General features: G+C 36.8%; 4 protein-coding genes across 11 annotated transcripts; 1 reads left to right on the forward strand and 3 right to left on the reverse strand.

Annotated features, from left to right (window-relative positions):
• Window positions 1-509: 509 nt before the first annotated feature.
• LOC125205068 (SKP1-like protein 1A) lies at window positions 510-2,288 on the forward strand. The gene is made up of 2 exons (XM_048103872.1): window positions 510-932; window positions 1,900-2,288. The coding sequence occupies exons 1-2, from the start codon at window positions 597-599 to the stop codon at window positions 2,071-2,073; spliced, it is 510 nt and encodes a 169-aa protein (XP_047959829.1). The 5' UTR covers window positions 510-596; the 3' UTR covers window positions 2,074-2,288.
• A 710-nt stretch (window positions 2,289-2,998) lies between these two features.
• Window positions 2,999-5,660, reverse strand: LOC125205069 (protein Abitram-like). 8 transcript variants are annotated; one of them, XM_048103875.1, is made up of 7 exons: window positions 5,393-5,654; window positions 5,200-5,248; window positions 4,977-5,102; window positions 4,690-4,780; window positions 3,857-3,927; window positions 3,702-3,778; window positions 2,999-3,345 (listed from the first exon to the last, which is right to left on the reverse strand). In XM_048103875.1, the coding sequence occupies exons 3-7, from the start codon at window positions 5,054-5,056 to the stop codon at window positions 3,236-3,238; spliced, it is 429 nt and encodes a 142-aa protein (XP_047959832.1). In that variant the 5' UTR covers window positions 5,057-5,102; window positions 5,200-5,248; window positions 5,393-5,654; the 3' UTR covers window positions 2,999-3,235. The 8 variants fall into 8 exon arrangements, 4 of the variants coding, with proteins under 4 accessions (XP_047959832.1, XP_047959834.1, XP_047959830.1 ...); XM_048103877.1 differs by having other exon boundaries at window positions 4,690-4,768; window positions 5,393-5,653; XR_007173706.1 differs by lacking the exons at window positions 4,690-4,780; window positions 5,200-5,248 and having other exon boundaries at window positions 2,999-3,349; window positions 3,460-3,778; window positions 5,393-5,660.
• Window positions 5,661-6,401: 741 nt separating this feature from the next.
• Window positions 6,402-7,824, reverse strand: LOC125208052 (peroxidase 64-like). Its single transcript, XM_048107600.1, has 4 exons — window positions 7,596-7,824; window positions 7,334-7,522; window positions 7,082-7,244; window positions 6,402-6,959 (listed from the first exon to the last, which is right to left on the reverse strand). Exons 1-4 carry the CDS (start codon window positions 7,797-7,799, stop codon window positions 6,562-6,564), a joined length of 954 nt encoding a protein of 317 aa, XP_047963557.1. The 5' UTR covers window positions 7,800-7,824; the 3' UTR covers window positions 6,402-6,561.
• A 10,089-nt stretch (window positions 7,825-17,913) lies between these two features.
• On the reverse strand, window positions 17,914-20,444 carry LOC125205226 (probable LRR receptor-like serine/threonine-protein kinase At3g47570). The gene is made up of 2 exons (XM_048104051.1): window positions 18,482-20,444; window positions 17,914-18,332 (listed from the first exon to the last, which is right to left on the reverse strand). The coding sequence occupies exons 1-2, from the start codon at window positions 20,442-20,444 to the stop codon at window positions 17,974-17,976; spliced, it is 2,322 nt and encodes a 773-aa protein (XP_047960008.1). The 3' UTR covers window positions 17,914-17,973.
• Window positions 20,445-20,471: the final 27 nt, after the last annotated feature.

Consider the following 20,471-nt stretch of genomic DNA (forward strand, 5'->3'; position numbering starts at 1 on the left):
AATAAAATTGAATTACAATCCGGTTCCTGATTAGGAACCGGAACCAATTTTATTTAAAAAGTTGGAACCAGTACCATAACCAGAACCGAATTTTCCGGTTCCGTTTCCTCAATTAACCGACCGATTCCGGTTAATTGAGAACCGGAAAACCGTTTAAACATCCCTAAATTATTGAGTAGGTCGTCTTATCTAAAATAAAAAAATTAGACTTTAAATCAAAGACATCCCAAAATTGCAAAAGAGACATTATTTAACAAATGGAGGGATTAATATTTAAAAATCTCTCTTAAGCTTTTTGACAAAAAGAGTCGACTCAATTAACAAAAATAAAGTGAGTATTTATTAATTTCGTTTAAAAATAATTTGAAGATCATTATGAAAAGCCCAATTTATTTAATTTGATTAAATAAATTGCCTTCAACAGTGGATGTGAAAAGCCGAATTTGTTAATTTTTCTTATAAGGAAAATTGGAGCCGGTGAATATAATTAATTTTTGTATAGTATACCACTTTTTAAATCTGATTCCCCAATCATCTATCTCAATCTTCTCTCTCTAGGTCTCCTTGGCTGAAATTCGATATTCAATTTGGAGACGATGTCGTCGTCCGCGGATGAGAACGGAAGCAAGAAGATCACCCTGCGCAGTTCCGACGGCGAGGTGTTTGAGGTGGACGAGTCGGTTGCCCTTGAGTCGCAGACCATCAAGCACATGATCGAGGATGATTGCGCCGACAACGTCATCCCCCTTCCTAACGTCACCGGTAAAATCCTTTCCAAAGTCATCGAATACTGCAAGCGTCACGTCGATGCCGCCGCTTCCGCCACCAATGCCGACGACAAGCTCGCCTCCGCCGTCTCCGATGAGGAGCTCAAGGCCTTTGACGTCGATTTCGTCAAAGTCGATCAAGCCACGCTCTTCGACCTTATTTTGGTATAAATCTCGATTTCTATTTGGTTTTGTGGCCTGGATTTTGTTGTGAGAATAAATCTCGGCTCTATTTGATTTTGTGCCCTTGATTTTGTTGTGAGTTGTGCGTAAGGGTTTCCGGTTTATGTTGCTTGCTCTGTTTTTAATTCCAATAATTGCTGTTTTTAGATCCAGAGAATTGTTTATCACTACTCTATTTTGCCTTCATCTTTCTGTACCCTTCCGTCATTTAGTTGTTTCAGCTGGTTTAGAGGTTTCATATCTGCGAACTCTGCCCCCTTGCCCATAATATTTAAGGTCAGGTTCGGTCTGGAAGATTATATCTCATGATTGAATATGTATGATGTGTATGATCATAATAATGAGTTATAGCCAATCACTCCAACTAAAATAATCTCACAACTTAATCCTAGATGGATAATCATAAGATTATTAGCCATAGCAACCGAAGGACACCTTAGTTGATTGTTACTCGCCAAATTTACATCGTCTACTTGTTTAGGGGTAGTGATTGTAATAATGCACGTGCGTGGTGTGATGCTTTTATTCGAGTGGTTTCAATAATCACTCTGCAAGTTGATATAAATTTTAAGTTCTGTAAAACTGAGTCATGGTACCTTTGTTTTTGCAAAATAACTCACCATAATATGTTTGTGCGGTTATATTTTCTGATTTTCTATCATGATTATGATGCTTAATGACTGAACCATGGAATTTGATACAAGATATGGTTTTTGGAATTGAATCTTGAAGGTTACCTGCAAGTTGAGAATGACTTATTTTGGATAGCTGCTCTTGCAATGTAAAATTGCTAACCATTGATGAGTAATACAATCCTTGAAATTGAATCTTGAAGGTTGGCTGATGAGAGTGACTTCTTCTGATCATTGCATTATAACTTCTTCTGATCATTGCATTATGTGCATTTCATTGTGATTTACACAACTGTTTTTGTATTTGTTCACATCAGGCTGCTAATTACTTGAATATCAAGACCCTTCTGGACCTGACTTGCCAGACAGTGGCCGACATGATCAAGGGAAAAACTCCAGAGGAGATCAGGAAGACATTCAACATCAAGAATGACTTCACAGCAGAGGAAGAAGAGGAAGTCCGGCGAGAGAACCAGTGGGCTTTTGAATAGAGTAAGCGCAGGTAGAATATCTAAAGCTGCCAATAAAAGCTTGATTGGTGCAAAGAGAGGATCCAGTGACTCATTTGAGTCATGATGGTCTGTAAGGTTGCCTCTGCCAGGGCTGCTTTTAGACAATTTTCTTGTTTTTCTAACTTTATTTTGTACGGTTATGCATTTTAACTGAACTCGTCCTATCCATATTATATAAGTTTATTTCTTTCCTATGTTGATAAACTTTTTGAGAATATTTGTAGGCCTGTCAAAATGCAGCTGGATAGAAAATCTCCAAATGCTCTAAACTAAGAGCAACTATCACAGATTGCCTAGTGTCGAACAAAAATTATTTGAGTCCTCTATTCTTGATGCTTATTTTCCGCTTCTCATGTTTGATTTTGTGCAGACAACTTTTATGTTTATTAAGTGAATGTTTGCTCTACTAACAACTGTCGTCCTCACTCGGTCTGAGTGATGTTTGGATCACAATCCAGTCAGTCGCTCATGTCTTGTCAGCGCCACTCGGACTGAGTTAGTTTTAGGTACAAACTTAGTCAGTGAGTTTCTCTTGATCGACAGGCTCGGATTGTGCTCGGAAAATAGGTAAATTAATTTAAGGAGAAATGAAAGGCAGAAAATAGACATTTCTACAAAATGACATCTCACTACACATTCTGATGAATATTTGGCTACGACCTGTGAGTGGTATCAACTAATGCAAGATAAATTTAGAAGTTTGTGATATTATAGCAACTTTGAAGTTCATGGAACAAATTAATATTTCGGATAGTCAAGTCAACATACACTTACCCATCGGAGCAGATCACCTATGGCCTTTCCTATGAGCCATGTAGGCTAAATTTTGATATCTCATCAAACCAGAGTCTTGTATACAATCCTAGTTAAGGAACTGTGATTTTATTCAGTACAAGAAGTCATGTATATATCTGTTTAAGTCCCTTAAACGAGGTAGCATTAGAGTTACAGATAATGTTACAAAGTACAAAATAAATAAATTAGGAAAGAAGGATAATGTTTGATCACTTTTTTTATATCAAGTAATCAGATAGAGTTACAAATTCCATCCACATTTTCAAAAGGCTGACAATGCAGTTTGTTGCAACAACCCCTCATGACTTACATCGAAGGAAGCAAGGATTGGCGAGCATAAATCAACTCACTGCTTCGTTCTCAGCTTCTTATAGCTTTCAAAGTCCAGCAGAGAGGCCTTGGCTTTGAGCCAATCTGCAGGTCTTGGCATCATAATTGCAACATACCCCTCTCCCTCTGGCTACAGTCACAGATGATAGTGTTACTAATGAATGATCATGGATGGACTGAAAAATAAACTGAATTTGGCTAAATACATTTAATGATCTTGGAGATCTAAAGAAGCAATACCCATTATTAAGTATTTTAAGAATCAAGCATGCCTATCTGTTACCATTTCCATTTTCCAATCCTAATGCAGCAAGCAACACAGAACCCCGTTATGTTGTTCAACGTACTGTTTTTTTTTTTGTTCAACTTCTATGGACAATTCAAAAGCTTCTAGGAGATAGGAACCAAGAACTTTAAGAGTGATCACAAAAACAAGCGTAGCTTGAGGGAATGGATAGCCATTGAAGATGACACAAATTCACCTATCATCGTGTTAAGCAATTCCGGTTGCTTGATTAGCCTATCATTCACTTCCAATAGAGGCCCTTTTACACAACATCTGGAAGAGTAAATGAAATGTGAGTTCTGATTAATCAAGAGCAACATGATTTAGAAGTAAGAATAAGACAAATTTAACCTCACTATGTAAGAACCCTCAGCAGTCAACACTTTATATAAAGCCGTGTTGGATTCAAAATGCTGTGCATTCTGAAAAAAAGAACATGATTATAAACTCCAATCTATCAGATATATAATGAAATTCGACCTTCAATTGTGAAATAGCTCTTTTCACTAATAAGTACTACTACTACTCATATATTTCTGCAACACATCCAAGAATGCAAACATTAAAGACTAAAGATATACACTAAAAAAAGGATCTACTTAAACTTCTAGGAACTCTATCAACAATAAAAAAATAAATACCTATTGATCCTTGCATGTAAGAGACATATAAGCTTATTGACAAGCGTAACTTAAATCCTCCTAATTAGCTAGCTTTGTGTATTTACTTTACTAAATACCTACTTCAGATGGACTCTGTGTATTATGTCAAAAACAGAATTTCTTTGACTACAAAAAGCAAAAGAGTTTCCACACACTTTTCAATAGGAGAATTTTCTAACAGATGTGTTGCAACGGTCAGATTTACATCAGGCACAATTAGCAATTGGTTCCGAGTTAGTTATCAGCGGAAGAAAGATTACAATCATTACACTCTCGATCTATAGGAGTTAAATAACACTCATATAGCCCTTTTAGGTATCAAACAGACCCCATCTTGAGATATTGATAAGGTGAATACCCATATATTCAATGGCAGGCATAATGAGTATAAGACCCTCAAAAAACCTCTTTTCACCCTATGAACTTGAAGGTGTATGAAGTTTCATATTGGAATTTTTAAACCGATGGATAGAGACTTCATTTAACTTCAAATTCGAGGCCTATACGTCAAAATAATTTCACCTTTGAAACACTTTGGTAGTGCTCCTGAATTAGAATCCAAAATAATGAATCAGAGCACATGGAGCTGCTGAGCATCAAACTGAAGCAAAATCTAGCACACAATAAGCACAAAATGGATAACTACTTCAAAAACACTTGGCATAAACACATTCACAAAGTTACTATCCCCATTCCACTATATCTTCATATCCAAATTATAAACATGATAAAATTACAAACAATCTATGACTAGAAGCTTGGGCCGAAATATTTGCACAACAACCACGAGAAAACGACAAAGATTCTACCTTTTTGCGCTTTCCAGCGACTTTAATTCCGCTAAGGTCCAATTTCCCAACATTAAAATCGACCGAAACAATCCCCCCATTCTTCTTCAAAGCCACGTGGTGCGGAGCCAAACCAATTACACATAGCTATCAATCAGAATAAACAAAACATATCTATAAGTATGTATATAATACACATTCTACTATGATATGAATGAGCACAAGGCTAATAGAAAGAACAAACCCATTGGCATGACGATGAACATATTGATCATGTCCAGGCTTCATCAAATCTAGAAAACAAAAAGGCTAAATAAAGAGAAAACTAATACAAAACAGCATAACATATCACGGTTTAAGAGTTACGGTGAAACTACTTATTGTGTATTTTCTCCTTTTTGTACAGAAAAACATTGAAATTAGGATTTGGAGCATACCTGGAGCGAAAAAAGTTGTGAAATTGGCTTCAATAGAGGAAGGGGGAACTTGCGGCAATTCGTCCAGATTAGGCAACAAAAGCCGTAGAAATTCTTCATCTTCTTGTTTGGGTTGCTTTTGCTCAATCACACAATTGTCGCTTGTCTGTTTAAAATTTGGGGATTTAGATTTAGATGGGAGCTGCGTTCTGCTGCTCTCATTGCTGTTTGAATTTATCGTTTTGTAATACAAAATCCAAGCCTTAGATTAAATGAATCTGAACTTTGTACATCAAATTTTGAACTTAATTGCTGCTGGACTGAAGTCTGCAACTCAATTTTTATTTAATAATTATTCAATTTTTTTTTTATTAGTCACACATGTCTCGCCGTTGCGCTTTTACCGACGGCACGGACGTGCTCTTTCCTAAGAGCACCATCGTGCCGATGGCAAGAGCACGAGCAACCGACGTGACATGCTCTGGTTGACCACGTTCATTTTTAAAAATCTGAAAAAATCTTAAAAATTTCAAATTTAATAAAAAAAATATTTTCCCATTTCCCAATAAATTATATCCATTTTTTCCACACTTTAAATTTATTTTACTCAAAATTCACGCTTTCATCTATAATACCCTCATTTCAACATAAAAAATCACACTACACCAAATATGGATAAATATATCCGTTTTTTACACGCTTTTAACAATGCAATACAAACATTCACAATTTATTGTTTATGTTTTATTTTTATTTTTAATAATATACTCCCTCCGTCCCACTTAAAATGAAACATTTGGAAATCGGCACGTGATTTTATGTAGTGTTGTTTTGTGAGTTGATGAGGAGAGAGTAAAGTAAGAGAGATGAAAAAGTAGAGATAAAGTTGTTTCCATTTTAGGAAACGTTTCATTTTTAATGAGACAAAAAAAAGAAAAACGTTTCATTTTTAATGGGATAGAGAGAGTAATTCTTAAGAATAAATTATGCACTGTCCGTATTTTTAGGGTAATGGAAATACAATAAAAAATTAATTGAGTTACAAATGCAATATTTTTTTCTACGCCAAAATGAAAACAGAGCTCACAATTTCCCACTCTTATATTCTTCTACCTTTTCCATCTAGCATGAGAAACAACTAAATATTTCCTTGGAAAGACTGTAATAACAAATAACAATCCAATAGCAAATTAATTAACAAATCCACAGTTAAGTCTGATCTCAGTTCCAGCGCCGTTGATGCTGCTCATCTTGATCATAGACTTGGCGAATGCATCAAAGAACTCCTTCTCATAGGTGGCGAATTTCGCGACCATTGCCTTTGTCCTGGAATTAGCAACAAGTGCCTGGTCCGACGAAAATATGCTCTTCCCTTTTAACAGCAACTTGTAATAAACATTGTCAAATGCATTTGGAGTGAAGTCCAGATTGGCCCCTGCATTCTTCACCTTGTTGTGCACGGGGCAAACCCGCCTCAAACTGGCTGCAAACGATGGGTTCATCGATGGATCCACTTCCGTTGCGTTACTGAAGCGGTGAATTCTGTTCTGGAAGGACGAACAATGCGAGAAACCAAGTGTGTGTCCTCCTGTAACAGTGGCAGACCCAGAAAATTTTTAATTCCGAATTTCATATATTGGAAGGAACAAAAAAAATTGTATTATATTTTTTGGAGGGGCTGAGGCCCACCTCAATAACTAGGCCCATTACCTGAGAGTGCAACTAAATCATCCAAAGAGAGGCCTCTTTTTGAGAAGCTTTGTTGCAATTGAGAAATGTTGAAAGTGGGAAATGGTAATTGCAATGTATCATTAGCCTTTGAAACTCTTCCATCTTTCCTCCCTTTAGGGACATCCCATGTTGGACCTCCAGACTTGTGACATGAAAAATTGAGCAAAATTTTAAGAATTATAGAAACTACTATTAAATAAATGAAGAAAAGGATCTTAGTAGAGGAATTACAAGTGCAACAGCATCCCTAGCAGCAACAGCCAAAATGTCAGCACACGAGACAACACCGGGGCACATCTTTTCGAGCTCCTTCTTAGCATTGTCAATCACATAAAAAGCATGTAAGGAAATGTTTGGAGGTCCATCCTTTTCTGCCTTCTTGTTTCCCTTGGACTCCAACAGCACCGAGGCATCGCAACCCTTTTAAAATAAATATATATAACTCACATTAATCTCAAAAATTGCAAGAATTTTAATAAGAAAAAGAAGTTACCCTAATGAAGCAGTCATGGAAGTGCAGTCTGAGTAGAGCTGCTGGAGCTGTTTTGTCTTTGATTATGGCTCTCCTCACAGCCTTGGTGATGGTGGCCTCAGCATTGGGACATGTTTGAAGATAGTAATCAGGAGTTAATGCATTTGAAGACTTGACAATCAAACAAAAAATAATACTTAGTAAATGAACAAGTGTGGCAGGCATGGTTGTGGTGTGTTAATTAGGTTTGTGTGAGTTGATTTGATGAGGAATTAGTGCGTTGTAAGTTGTATTTATAAGATTAACAACATGCTCCTATCCCCACACCATGTTCCTTTTTGGTACGTTTTGTTGAGCTAGTACCACTTTGAGTTGTTGTCTTTAATTATTAAATCCTTTGAAATTTGGTGTAAAAAGTGCTAACAATGAGCACATATGCATATGCTTCCAATTATTATGCTGATTGAATTATGTTTAGCCACAGTACAAATTCTGTAACGGTTTCTATGGAACTAATTGTAAAAGGTGACAAAACAATTATACATATTCAAGTGTAATTAGGTTAGGTGTGAAATATGACTGATTTCAAAACTAACAAAATCTCATAGGGATCGAATCTATTCTATGTATTCCTTTCAACTATCTCGTTTAAAATACCATTTTTGCTTTGTTTTTGTTTTTATAGAAAGCAACTTCACCATACACTATTAACCAAATAATTTAGAGTGAACTATATGAAGGGACATGAACTTACATGGTTGCATATTCCACGGTCGCTCAAAAAAATATACTCATTTCGTCTTATAATAGATGTCACACCTTCCTTTTAGTTTGAACTTACATGGTTGCATATTCCACGGTCGCTCAAAAAAATATACTCATTTCGTCTTATAATAGATGTCACACCTTCCTTTTAGTTTGTCCTACAAAAGATGTCATATTTTTCTTTTTGTAAAAAGTTTTCTGACATAAATATAAATATATTATTTTCTCTCTTCATCTAACACACAAACAACATCTCCTAAAATTGTGTGTCATTCCCCAAATATGTCAATTATTATGGGACGGAGGGAGTAGTATCATGAGTGGTCCCTGAACTTTACACTATATATTTGAGATGCTTTTACACTTTTTTTATTTTCTTTAGACCAAATTGCCCCTCAATCTCGTAAGGGCATTTCAGTTCATATAGTACTCCCTCCGTTCACAAGAATATGCACTCTTTCCTTTATAGTCCATTCCACAAATATGCACTTTTTAAATTTGAAAACAAGTATGACTCATTTTTCATTAATAATACTTTAATTATTTTTTTCTTTCTACTTCTCTATTACTCTACCAATTGTGCATTCAAACTCGTGTTGAACCAAAGTGCATATTTTTATGAAATAGAGGAGTATATTTTTTTTACTTTTTTCTCATCTGACATTAATAATCATCTAACTTCTCTCTCCTCTAAAGTAATAAATGAATGTTAATGTCATATGTGAGAGAGAGTAAAAAAATTATATGAACTGAAATGCCCAAGTGGTTGAGGGGCTATTTGGTCTGAAAAAAAAAATCAACGATATGCAAAAGTATCTTAAATGTGCAATGTGTATGAAACTATCTTGATATTTATTTCTTCCAGAAATTATAATTGTGCAACCCTGAAATTTCAAATCCTTTTTTGTGTAGTTTACTCAATAATTTAATATTAGTAGGAGTAGTTTGTATGTGCATGAGTTCACGTAATTAAAAGTTCAGCTCTAAGTACTCAATTGTACTAACTTGTCTCATGATTTTGGTTGATCCACTTGTCAAAGTTCGAAATAATGATAAAGGTATTTAAAAGAATCCCTTCTAGTGTGATTAATAATACAAACCAGTACAGTTAAACACACTTATAGTGCAAAAAGTACGTAATTTTTGTGCATAAACTACAACAAAATAGTGGTAACAGCTGGAGTTAGTCTAACTGCAATGACAAGAAGAATTAAGTCTCTGGATTTGGGATAAAAATTAGTACCACTAAACTGTAACTACTATATAAGGTATGAGTGGGGAGCAAATAGTTGTTATATCTGACATTCACCATTTTCAAACCAGTGTTAGTTATTATTATCATTCCACCTGCCATATAATTCCACAACAATGACAGAGAAAACTCATTTTGCCCACGGACGAGAGGACTTATTATAACATAATTAAAGTTGGTGGCATGTAATTTTAGTGTAATAGTAATGTGCGTTAGGTATATTCATACCAAATGCAATCAGATTCTTTTTGAGAAAAGAAAAATCAAACTATCTCATGATTCCCATTCCTTCTCATAAATAACTAATATGTGTGTTCGATGTTTTATAAGATAATGAAGGGAAAAAGACAAGGGTAATTACAACAATTTCATTTAGGTCTGCCGGCACTCTAACCACCTTCTACTTTGGACTTTGGAGTGAGCACATTTGGGACCCTACTCATCATGGATTACTTGTAATAATACATAGTAAACATACTTGCTGACAAGGAAAATTCTGGTTGATAGGAGTTGAAACAAATAACTTGTGATGCAAAGCGTATAGAGAAATTGACTGAACGGAGAAGAAATTTAGAGAAACCCTAGTTTCAATGAAAATGATATATTATTATCAAAATTCAACTGCGTCCCAAAATAAAAGCAACGCTATTTATAAGCGTCTAAAAAACCCTAGAAGTTCAAAAGGAAATAAAACAGAAAATTAATAATTAAAAATAAACCCGAAAAAACAGTAAATTGCAGTTTTCGCCCCCTAAACGATGTCAGATGGCCAAATTGCGAATTGCATTTCGCATGTACCGTGCGAATTTCAAATCATTCTGACACCGCAGGTTTTTGCCCGTTTTCTACGTTGAAACTGCATCATACTCCCCCTCTTGAAAAAGACTCGACCTCGAGTCTGCTTCATCTGCCGCTGCCACAACTTCATTCATGTCAACTGCTTCATCCTCACTACCACCTTCATATGGGGATAAATCAGCAACATTGAAGGTAGCTGACACATTGTGCTGACCTGGCAAATCCACCTTATATGCAACGGATATGGAAAGGACCATCTGCCCTTGGCTGTAACTTTCCCCAACGCCCTCCTGGAAAACGCTCATGTCTCAAATGAATCCAAACTAAATCACCCTCCTGAAAAACCACCTTCTTCCGTTGCCTATCAGCTCGCAGCTTATACTTGCCATTCTGCTAGATAAAGCGCTGTCTCACTTGCTCATGCAACTCTCAAATTTGCTTAGCGTGTTCTTCCCCATCGGAGCTAAAGTGTTCAGTGATGGGAATAGGCACCAAGTCCAATGGAGTGATTGGGTTGCGCCCATAAACAATCTGGAACGGACTCCTACCAGTTGTTCGATTCTGCGACTGGTTATACGCGAACTCTGCTTGTGCCAACACCAAGTCCCATTGTCGAGGACTGTCACCAACCTAACTGCGCAACAAATTCCCTAAACTCCTATTGACAACCTCAGTCTGTCCATCCGTCTGCGGGTGATATGCACTACTAAACTGAAGTTTCGACCTCATTCTTCTCCACAAAGTTTGCCAAAAATGACTCACAAACTTTATATCGCGATCAGAAGTAAGAGATTTAGGAATACCATGAAGCTTGACGATCTCTCGAAAGTACAGTTGAGCCACCTAGCTTGCATCAAACGTCTTACTGCAGGGGACAAAATGCGCCATTTTAGAGAATCGATCCACCACAACCATGATCGAGTCTTTCTGTCTCTGTGTGCGGGGCAGTCCCAACACGAAATCCAAGCTAATATCCTCCATGGTGCTGTAGGAACTGGGAGAGGAGTGTATAAACCCGCATTACTGTGACGGGTCTTGGCAACATGACAGGTTCGACACCTCACCACCAATTTAGCCACATCATGCTCCATCCGCGGCCAGTAGAAACTATTAGAAAGCGAGGATACAGTCTTATCCTTCCCAAAATAACCTACAAGGCCCCTTCCATGAGCCTCATCAACAATCGCGGCCCTCAATGAACAAAGTGGGATGCATAATCGGTTTCCCTTGAAAAGGAACTTGTCGTGAATCTGGAACTGTTGAAAACTCCCCTTTGCACACCTTATCCAAATATCACGAAAATCAGGATCTTCACGATATAGATCACTAAAAGTGTCAAATCCCACTACACGTGTCTGCATAGATGACAACAAGGCATGTCGTCGACTCAAAGCATCAGCCACTCGATTCTGCACGCCAGCTTTATGCTTAATCACAAAGTTGAACATTTGTATGAATTCCACCCATTTAGCATGACGAAAATTCAATTTGTGTTGTCTTTGTATGTATTTCAGTGCCTCATGATCAAAATATAACACAAACTCCTTGGACAAGAGGTAATGCTGCCAATGGTCAAGAGTACGAACAATAGCATAAAACTCTTTGTCATAAGTAGAATACCTCTTGCGGGCGTCACACAATTTCTCACTGAAAAAGGCAATCGGCTTCTGATTCTGACTCAATACTCTACCAATCCCAACATTCGAAGCATCACAATGCACCTCAAACACATCATCAAAATTAGGCAAAGTCAAAACAGGGGCTTGGGTTACCTTTAACTTCAAAAACTGGAATACAGCGTCAGCCTCACTGCTTCACATGAACTTCCCGCCCTTCTAACATTCTGTGATCGGACCAATAATGCTGCTGAAATCCCGTATGAAACGGCGATAAAAGGAAGCCAAACCATGGAAACTCCGAATGTCATGGATATTGTTATCAATGAAAATGAAATATTATTATCACAATTCAACTGCGGCCCAAAACAAAAGCAATGCTATTTATAAGCGTCTAAAAAACCCTAGAAGTTCAAAAGGAAATAAAACAGAAAATTAAAATTTAAAAATAAACCTGAAAAAAAATAAATTGCAGTTTTCGCCCCCTAAACGATGTCAGATGGCCAAAATCCATCGTCCATGCAAATGAGTTCGATCCCAAATTGCGTTTCGCATGTACCATGCGAATTTCAAATCATTCTGACACCGCTGGTTTTTGCCCGATTTCTACGTTGAAACTGCATCAACTTGTCTCTGCGATGGTATATAAAATAAATGAAGGAAACATATATAATGCAATGTAACGAATATTGAGAAATAAACACGGATAATCACAAACATAAATGAAATAAATACAAGAAATATTTATCCAATTTAATACGATGTGTATCAATGTCTATAGACGTAATCAAGCTAAGAAATAAATATTGTTATGCATTATATTTCTTATTTTATGTAAGTAGGATTTGGAGGAATTTGAATCATGTGAATCAGTCAAGAATTGATTTGAATCAATTAGGTGCAAGTTTGGTTGAATTAGGTTTCGAGGAATGTATCAGGAAAAGATCAATTATCAGTGTAAACCGTAGGCCTCGGTGAAAGGATAATTTGGCCTTTTCCGAGGATTGTTTCTTTCGCTTGTTTTTTCCAAGTCAATTTATACCCAGTCCAGTTCATATTCAAAGATATTCGCTCATTTCCTTTTACTCCATATCAAATTGGTGCGGTGAATGATTGATTCTACTCGCTCATTAGAAGCACATATAACACGCTATTGCATGTGGAAGGACTGGAGAAGGCAGTGTCAGATATTAATGCCAACTTTGACACACTCAGATAACACGCTATGACATGTGGAAGGATTGGAGAAGGCAGTATCAAAGATTAACGCCAAGTGTGACACCATGAATACCAAGTTCGATGCACTATTATAGGAGATCCGTGATATCAGTGCATCACGTGCCAATACACATCAAAACATGATCATCCCCACACCAAGGGTGATGATTATCGGTACAATCTGATGCCATTAACCCACCCACCGGGTCTCAACATCTTATTGCATTTGCGTAATTTGATGATGTGGATGCATTCGTGTGGCTAGCGAGGGTATGGCAATACTTCATGGTCTACAAAAACGGTCGATGCTAATTGCATGAACCTTGCCCTCATCGCTTTATTTTGACATGCTTTCCCCTCAATCCAGATTCTCTGTCTTAGGTATCCTTCCTTTTCTTGGTATAATTTCACATGAGCTCTTCATTCGCTTTGGCTATGATTCGGCTCGCGATAAGACCTATTATAATGGGTCATTGGCGTATTACAATGATGCATTTGAGTCGCATCTAGCAGCCGTCCAATCTTACCGGCCACCAATTTATGGGTTTCTATTTAGCAAAACTCAAACCACATATTCGCCGGCATTAAACGAACTATCAAAACAGAAAGTCAACGGTTTAATCAAGAAATTCAAAGAAGAATAGATATCATAACTACGATCAAAAGTCAAGGTTCGACATGAATCCAACAAAACCGCAACAAGTCTCAATCTTCTAACTCAAAGGGAAATAAGTTCAAAACGACCCAAATGATACTAAAGTGTTTCAAAAATTCAGCGGAAACGACCAAGAGAAAGTGAAGCTATGTATGAAGACACAACTACACTCGAAGTTCAAAATATCCATCTTATTTAATTAATGTGCTCAACACCCGCCACCGCTCGTCGCCGTTCAACCTGCACATAAGGAAAACACATGCAGTCGTATTTTGAAATACCCAGTGAACTCGTTGCCAAAATATTTTTATAAGTTATGCCACCCTTACCATAGTGAACTCGAGTTTTTACAGTTATCAAAATAAATATCATCGAGTATCACAAAAATATTTTTCATAGACTGGCCAGTCAAACAACTCTCCATTTTTCTCATCATTTTCCACAATCACAACATTTCCATGGTGCGACGAAAGTGTGGCCACACTTTCCGCCCACGAGACCGGCCGACTAGCAAGGACGGCTCCCGATCCCACCGTGTACACTAGCCTGGTAGGGTTTGCGGCCCTACTCAGACCCGAATTCGTTTATACATAGCCATAGCCATATAGCCCAATGGAGCGAACTCTCAAACTGGGCATCAGGCGCACAACATCATCAAAACAATCACAGGCATGGCATAGCAGTTTAAACCACCCTTATCTCTCCACTTTCATAAATTTGCAACATAAAAGAGTTTAAGAATAAAGCCCACCTTGACTGCTTAGATTTCAAGTATGTTTCTCTCTTTTGTTATCCTGCTTCGCAACCGAGGTTTCACCTTTTAATCACATATGCACATATCATGTATCAGTTTCAACATCAACTCCTACATCATGCATGTCTCAACGTTTCCCCTTTTTCCCACCGATCCGGTTTACATTTATCATTCAAAACCAAGACACGTTCATCATATACTTTTATACACTCAACAATCTTAGATCTAACATCAACTTATGTCACACATGAGTGTTATTCACACGTCACATATACACACGCGCACACACGCACGCATACACACACACGCACACACACGCACATGCACCTCCTATATACCATTTATCCCACTTTCACTTAATCTAGATGCATGAGGGTTCAAGAATACCGATTAATCGGTTAGATGAAAAAGATTAATATATATGTACCTTTTCTTGCTAAAACGAACGGTAGAAACAAAGTAGGGACTTGATTCTTCAACGATTCTTGATGCTCAAACTCTAATTCTTCTCAAAAGATGAAGAATTATTGGAGAAAAGTAGAAGAAAATTGAGAGAGAGTGGAGAGAGAGGAGTGGCGTGTGATATGGGGTGGGGGACGATTTTTGGGGGTCTAGGGTTAGGTTTTGCTCCTGTTTATAGGGTTCAATAAAATCTCTAGGTAATTAAATAGAATATTTGGGAAGATTTGATTCTCCTCAATTAAATAAATAAATAAAGATTTAGAGAGATATGGTGGGAGAGATTGGCGTTAATATTGATGAGGAATAAGGGGATTTCGAAATCTTAGGCTATTTAATTAGCCTATGATTTAATTTAGATATTTCACGGAGTATAATAAAATATCACGGAGCAGAATAATAATAATTCTCCCACTAAGAATAGGGAATAGGCGTTAATATTGATTCCTCCATAAGGAATCAATTCCAAATATTTATTAAAATAAGATATGACAAGATCTCCTTGAGATATGGTAAGATTTGCTAGAATATTTATATTTATTCATGGAAGATAATAAATAAGAGATCAAATAATATAATTAAATATTCTCCTCTCCCATAAATAGGAGATTTTCGAAAATCTCCTTATAATAGGCCTGGGGGTCGAAATTTCATGAAGGAAAATAAGAAAAAATCGGACTTTGGATTTAATTTAGGTAATTATCTCAAACAATAATTAAATCCAAGAAAAATAGAATTCCTTCTCCAATAGTAGTAGGGACCGAAAATTTCAAATAAATAAATAATGATCCTATTAAATCTCACTCATCCCTTAGGTAAATAATTCACCACAATATTATCAACAATATTGACTATTTAATTCAATCTCAACTCCAATTCGCAATTAGGTCACAAGGAATCATGCAATAAATCACTCATCATTTAATTCACGACTCCCATGTCATCAATAGTATTAAATAAAAATTTTACGGCTCTAAAATTAGGTTTCAAAATTTCGGGATGTTACAGAAACTGCGAGAAATATCTTGAACCGAAACCGTGAATTAGAACCGTGGTTCGGTGAGGTTCCAAATTTTCTGAATCGAAACCGCGACCGAACCGCCGGTTCTGGATGGTTCCGAACCGCCGGTTAACCGACGGTTTCACTGTTCCGACACAAAACACATGGCGAACCACAACATAGTATTAATTAATTTATTTGAATATTATTAAAAGTTATTTTTAACCTTTACAAAAATCACGTACAATATTCAACGAAAATGAAATTTATTTCTTGTCTTGATGTAATGTTCAGTTTAATTGTTTCAGTTTATTTCATGTCGACATGATGACATACTACTATTTGATTTGTCCTTACATGTGATAAAATTATTCTCAAATAATTTTGAATCTAATAACTAAGCTAGAATTTTAAAATTCACATATAAAAAAAATCTTAGGATTATCATTTTAACAAATTCACACAAAATTCTCCAATATTTATGAAGTAATATTGATTTGATTTCAACCAAAATTAAGAAGGAAACATATCCTACCACAAAAACATACACACGATTTGGTTAGCCAATCAAGATCAATTAAGGTTGTGGATAGTAGGCAACTTAACTTAAATTTGAAAAGTCAAAGTTTAAGTTGAGTTCAAGCCCTTTACAATTTTTTCCTTTTTCCCTCATTTCATTTTTTTTTGTTTACGTTTAGACAGTACGACACTTGTAAATTATATCACATCATAATTTGTTTGTAAATTATATCACGTTGTAATTTGTATATGTAAATTATAAATTTGATATCATTTTACCTTACTCGTCTTACTTAAGTTTAAACTATTCATTTTCTTGTTCTAATTTATTTTATAATTTCAAACTACATGGCCAAAAAAAATAAAGGAAAAAAACCGCGAAACTGAACCTAAATCTCTACGAAGCGTCCAAAAACCGGCGGTTTGGAACCAAAACCGAAACCGTGAAACAGCCTCACGGTTCGGTTCCGGTTCAATATTTCCCAAAACTGGAACCGGCGGTTCCGAACCGAAACCGTCGGTTCATGAACCGTGGGCAGGTCTATGTGCATGTGGCGCATTTTGTGTTAGCTAGCGATCGAGCGAGTCTTGAAGATAGCACATTCGACATTAGACGTGCGAGGAGTGGCCAAATCTAGATTTATGTTTTCATAACAGATGCGGCAATAGACTCTTGGTCGCGACGTGGAACAGCTTGGGCCAACGCAAAATTTTGGCGTGCGACATGGGCCGATCCGTGAGAAACAACCTCGATGTGATGTTTGTGGGGTGGAACGAGCAGATCCGAAGGACCTGGGCTCTCGGTAACAGTGGCTCGAGGGAGATATCGACTACTTTTGCATGGTTGAGGTATCGTTCTTGATAACTTTAATAGATGGCTTAGTAAAGATCTACATCTAGATATTCAAAGTTGTTGCTTTAAATAATTATTGTAATAGACTATTAGGTTGCTTGTAATTGTAATAAGATTTTATTGTAATCTTTGTCGTCGGCTGTTGTACGTACCTGATATTGTTAATTTTCATACTCCCTCCGTTCCTTCATAGTTGAGTAATTTTTCTATTTCGGGAAGTTCCCTAATAGTTGAGTCATTTTCATATATAGTAACTTTTTCCTCTCTCCTACTTTATTCTCTCTACTTTATTCTCTCTTCACTTTATTCTCTCTACCTTTTTCTCTTTCTTACTTTTTTATCTATTTATTTAACACACTCAACATTCATTTCTTAAACTTCGTGCCGAAAAGTTCCGCCTCAACTATGAGGGAACGGAGGGAGTATTATTATAGAGACAAGTGTCCGAAAATATATATGGAAAATATTATATATATACACAGACTTTAAAAAAAAGACACTTTGAGATTACTAACGCCTTATGGTTCCTGCTAAATGTGTGGCTCTTATTTTCTTGAGAGTTGCTGCTGCTTCAATCATGTTTATTCTTTCATGTGGTGAAATGACTAAACATTTCATTGCAACATGAAAAATAGATGACACACATCCCTCTTTTTCATTGAAATGCCTATCTTCTCTAGCTACCAATCCATGATCTGTAACTTCACTTATTGTATTTTCTTGCATTGCTTCGCCAATCCACTCTTTGAAGCTCATATTTCCAATGAATATATCATCCGTGGGCTTCTTCCCGGTCAACATCTCTAAGAGCATTATACCATAACTATACACGTCTCCGTTCGTGGATACCTTTCCTTCCGATCCATACTCTAATTACAAGACATTTCCATTATCAAAATAGTTTTTTCACGAGTTGATACTAGCCCAAAATGAAACATAAAAATAAATCTCAAAGTACATATAAACATCACCTAATATGAAACATAAAATTAAATCTCAAAATACATATAAACATCACCTGGTGCTGCATATCCGACAGTTGCCAATGTTTTAGTCAGAACCTCGGTCTGCCCTTCTTCAAAAAGCTTGGAAATACCAAAATCGCCAACACGAGCAGTCATATCCTTATCAAGCAACACATTGTTCGGCTTTATATCACAATGAACAATGGGGAATGTATAGCCATGATGCAGATACTCCAAGGCCAATGCTACATCAATTGCTATATTCACCCTCTGTAGTAGATCTAGCCAACAATTTTCAGAATGTAGCCAATTCTCCAAACTCCCATTAGGCATGTACTCAAGAATCAAGGCTTTGAAATCAACATTACTACAACAACCAATTATCCCAAGCAAGTTCCTATGTCGGATGTTACTTAGTATCTGGCTCTCCGTCTCAAAACTCTTCATAGATCCTTCTGATTGCATATCAAAGACCTTCACCGCAACATCCAAATCATCAGAAAGCATCGCCTTGAACACTGAACCAAAGCTTCCTCGTCCAAGCAGACTGGTTTGACCGAAAGAATTAGTTCCACGCACAAGCTCTAAGTACGAAACTCTCCTCCAATGATCACCTACTGAAGTATCATCTTTATATGGTATTTTTTTTGGCTTGCATCGCCTAATTACCATAAATGCAAAAGCTACCAATATCAAAGCTGAAAGCACGGGTGGCAAAATATACTTCATCAACTCAGTAACACTCTTCAGTCTTGATTTAGCATGTTGTTTCACACAATTTAGTACCCCAAATCTTGCAACACCACAAAGAGCATAGTTATGAACAAAAGATTCAGCAGTGAAGTTAATGAAACACCCTCTATCTGGAATCTCCCCTTCCAACTTGTTGTAAGATACATCAAGATACATGAGGTCCAGGTTAGCCATATTCTTAGGTATAAAACCAGAAAGATTGTTATGAGATAGATATAACGCGTTCAATGATCTCATATTCTCGAAAGATTGAGGTATAGATCCACCAAACGAGTTATTCGACAAAGATAGGAACTCCAATGAAGTGCACCCTGCAATCAAGCTAGGAATATCACCTGAAAATTGGTTGCAAGACAAGTCTAGCTCATTGATAGCCTTCAAACGACCAATTTGAGATGACAACTCACCATTCAAATAGTTCGAGGACAAGTTGAGACTCGTAAGATCTGTGAGATTCCATAATTCAAGAGGTATGGTGGAATTCAACTTGTTTGAATCCAAATACACCTCCCTTAAGTTTCTAATCCTTCCCAAGCATCCAGGCACAGGACCTGTGAAAAAATTCTCACTCAAGTTCAACAAGTTGAGCATTCTCATTTGGCAAAGACCATGAGGAATGAACCCTTGCAGATGATTCGTACCAAGATTTACTCCTTCAAGTTGCTTCAAGTTTCCTATATGTATTGGAACATCTCCTGTGAGTTGATTTTGGTGAAGATACAAACCATGCAAACTACTTAAGTTTACAATCCCCTGAGGAATAGAACCTTTTATATTACAGTTTGATGCTGCAAAAGTGACAAGATCAGTAGATAAATTCCCAATGGAGGCCGGGAGGATCCCATTCATTTGCGGATTGTCTGATATTTCCAAGTATTGTAACTCGCGACAGTTAGTTAATGAAGAGAGAAATCTTATCACTTGATGGGGAGATTCAGCTCCTGTCAAATTGTTTTCCCAAAGTCGAAGTGCTTCTAAGCGTCTTAAATTACCAAAGTCGGGGATGGAACCCATGAATGAGTTTCTGTTCAATTCTACGACAATAAGCTGAGAAGCATTGGTGATGGAGCTTGGGATTTTACCGCTGAGCTTGTTCAAGTATAGATAAAGCTCTTGGAGATTGGAGAGTGAGAGTCCCATATATGGAGGAAGGTTGCCTGAGAAATTGTTTTGCTGAAGAGATAAGACCTTTAATGATGATATGTTAAATATGGAAGATGGTATGGTTCCATGTAAGAAATCGTTGAAGCAAGCTGCAAACATCTCAAGATTGACCAGGTTACCAAGCTC

The sequence above is a fragment of the Salvia hispanica genome, chromosome 2 (genome assembly GCF_023119035.1).
Source record: "Salvia hispanica cultivar TCC Black 2014 chromosome 2, UniMelb_Shisp_WGS_1.0, whole genome shotgun sequence".
NCBI classification, from domain to species: domain Eukaryota; kingdom Viridiplantae; phylum Streptophyta; class Magnoliopsida; order Lamiales; family Lamiaceae; genus Salvia; species Salvia hispanica.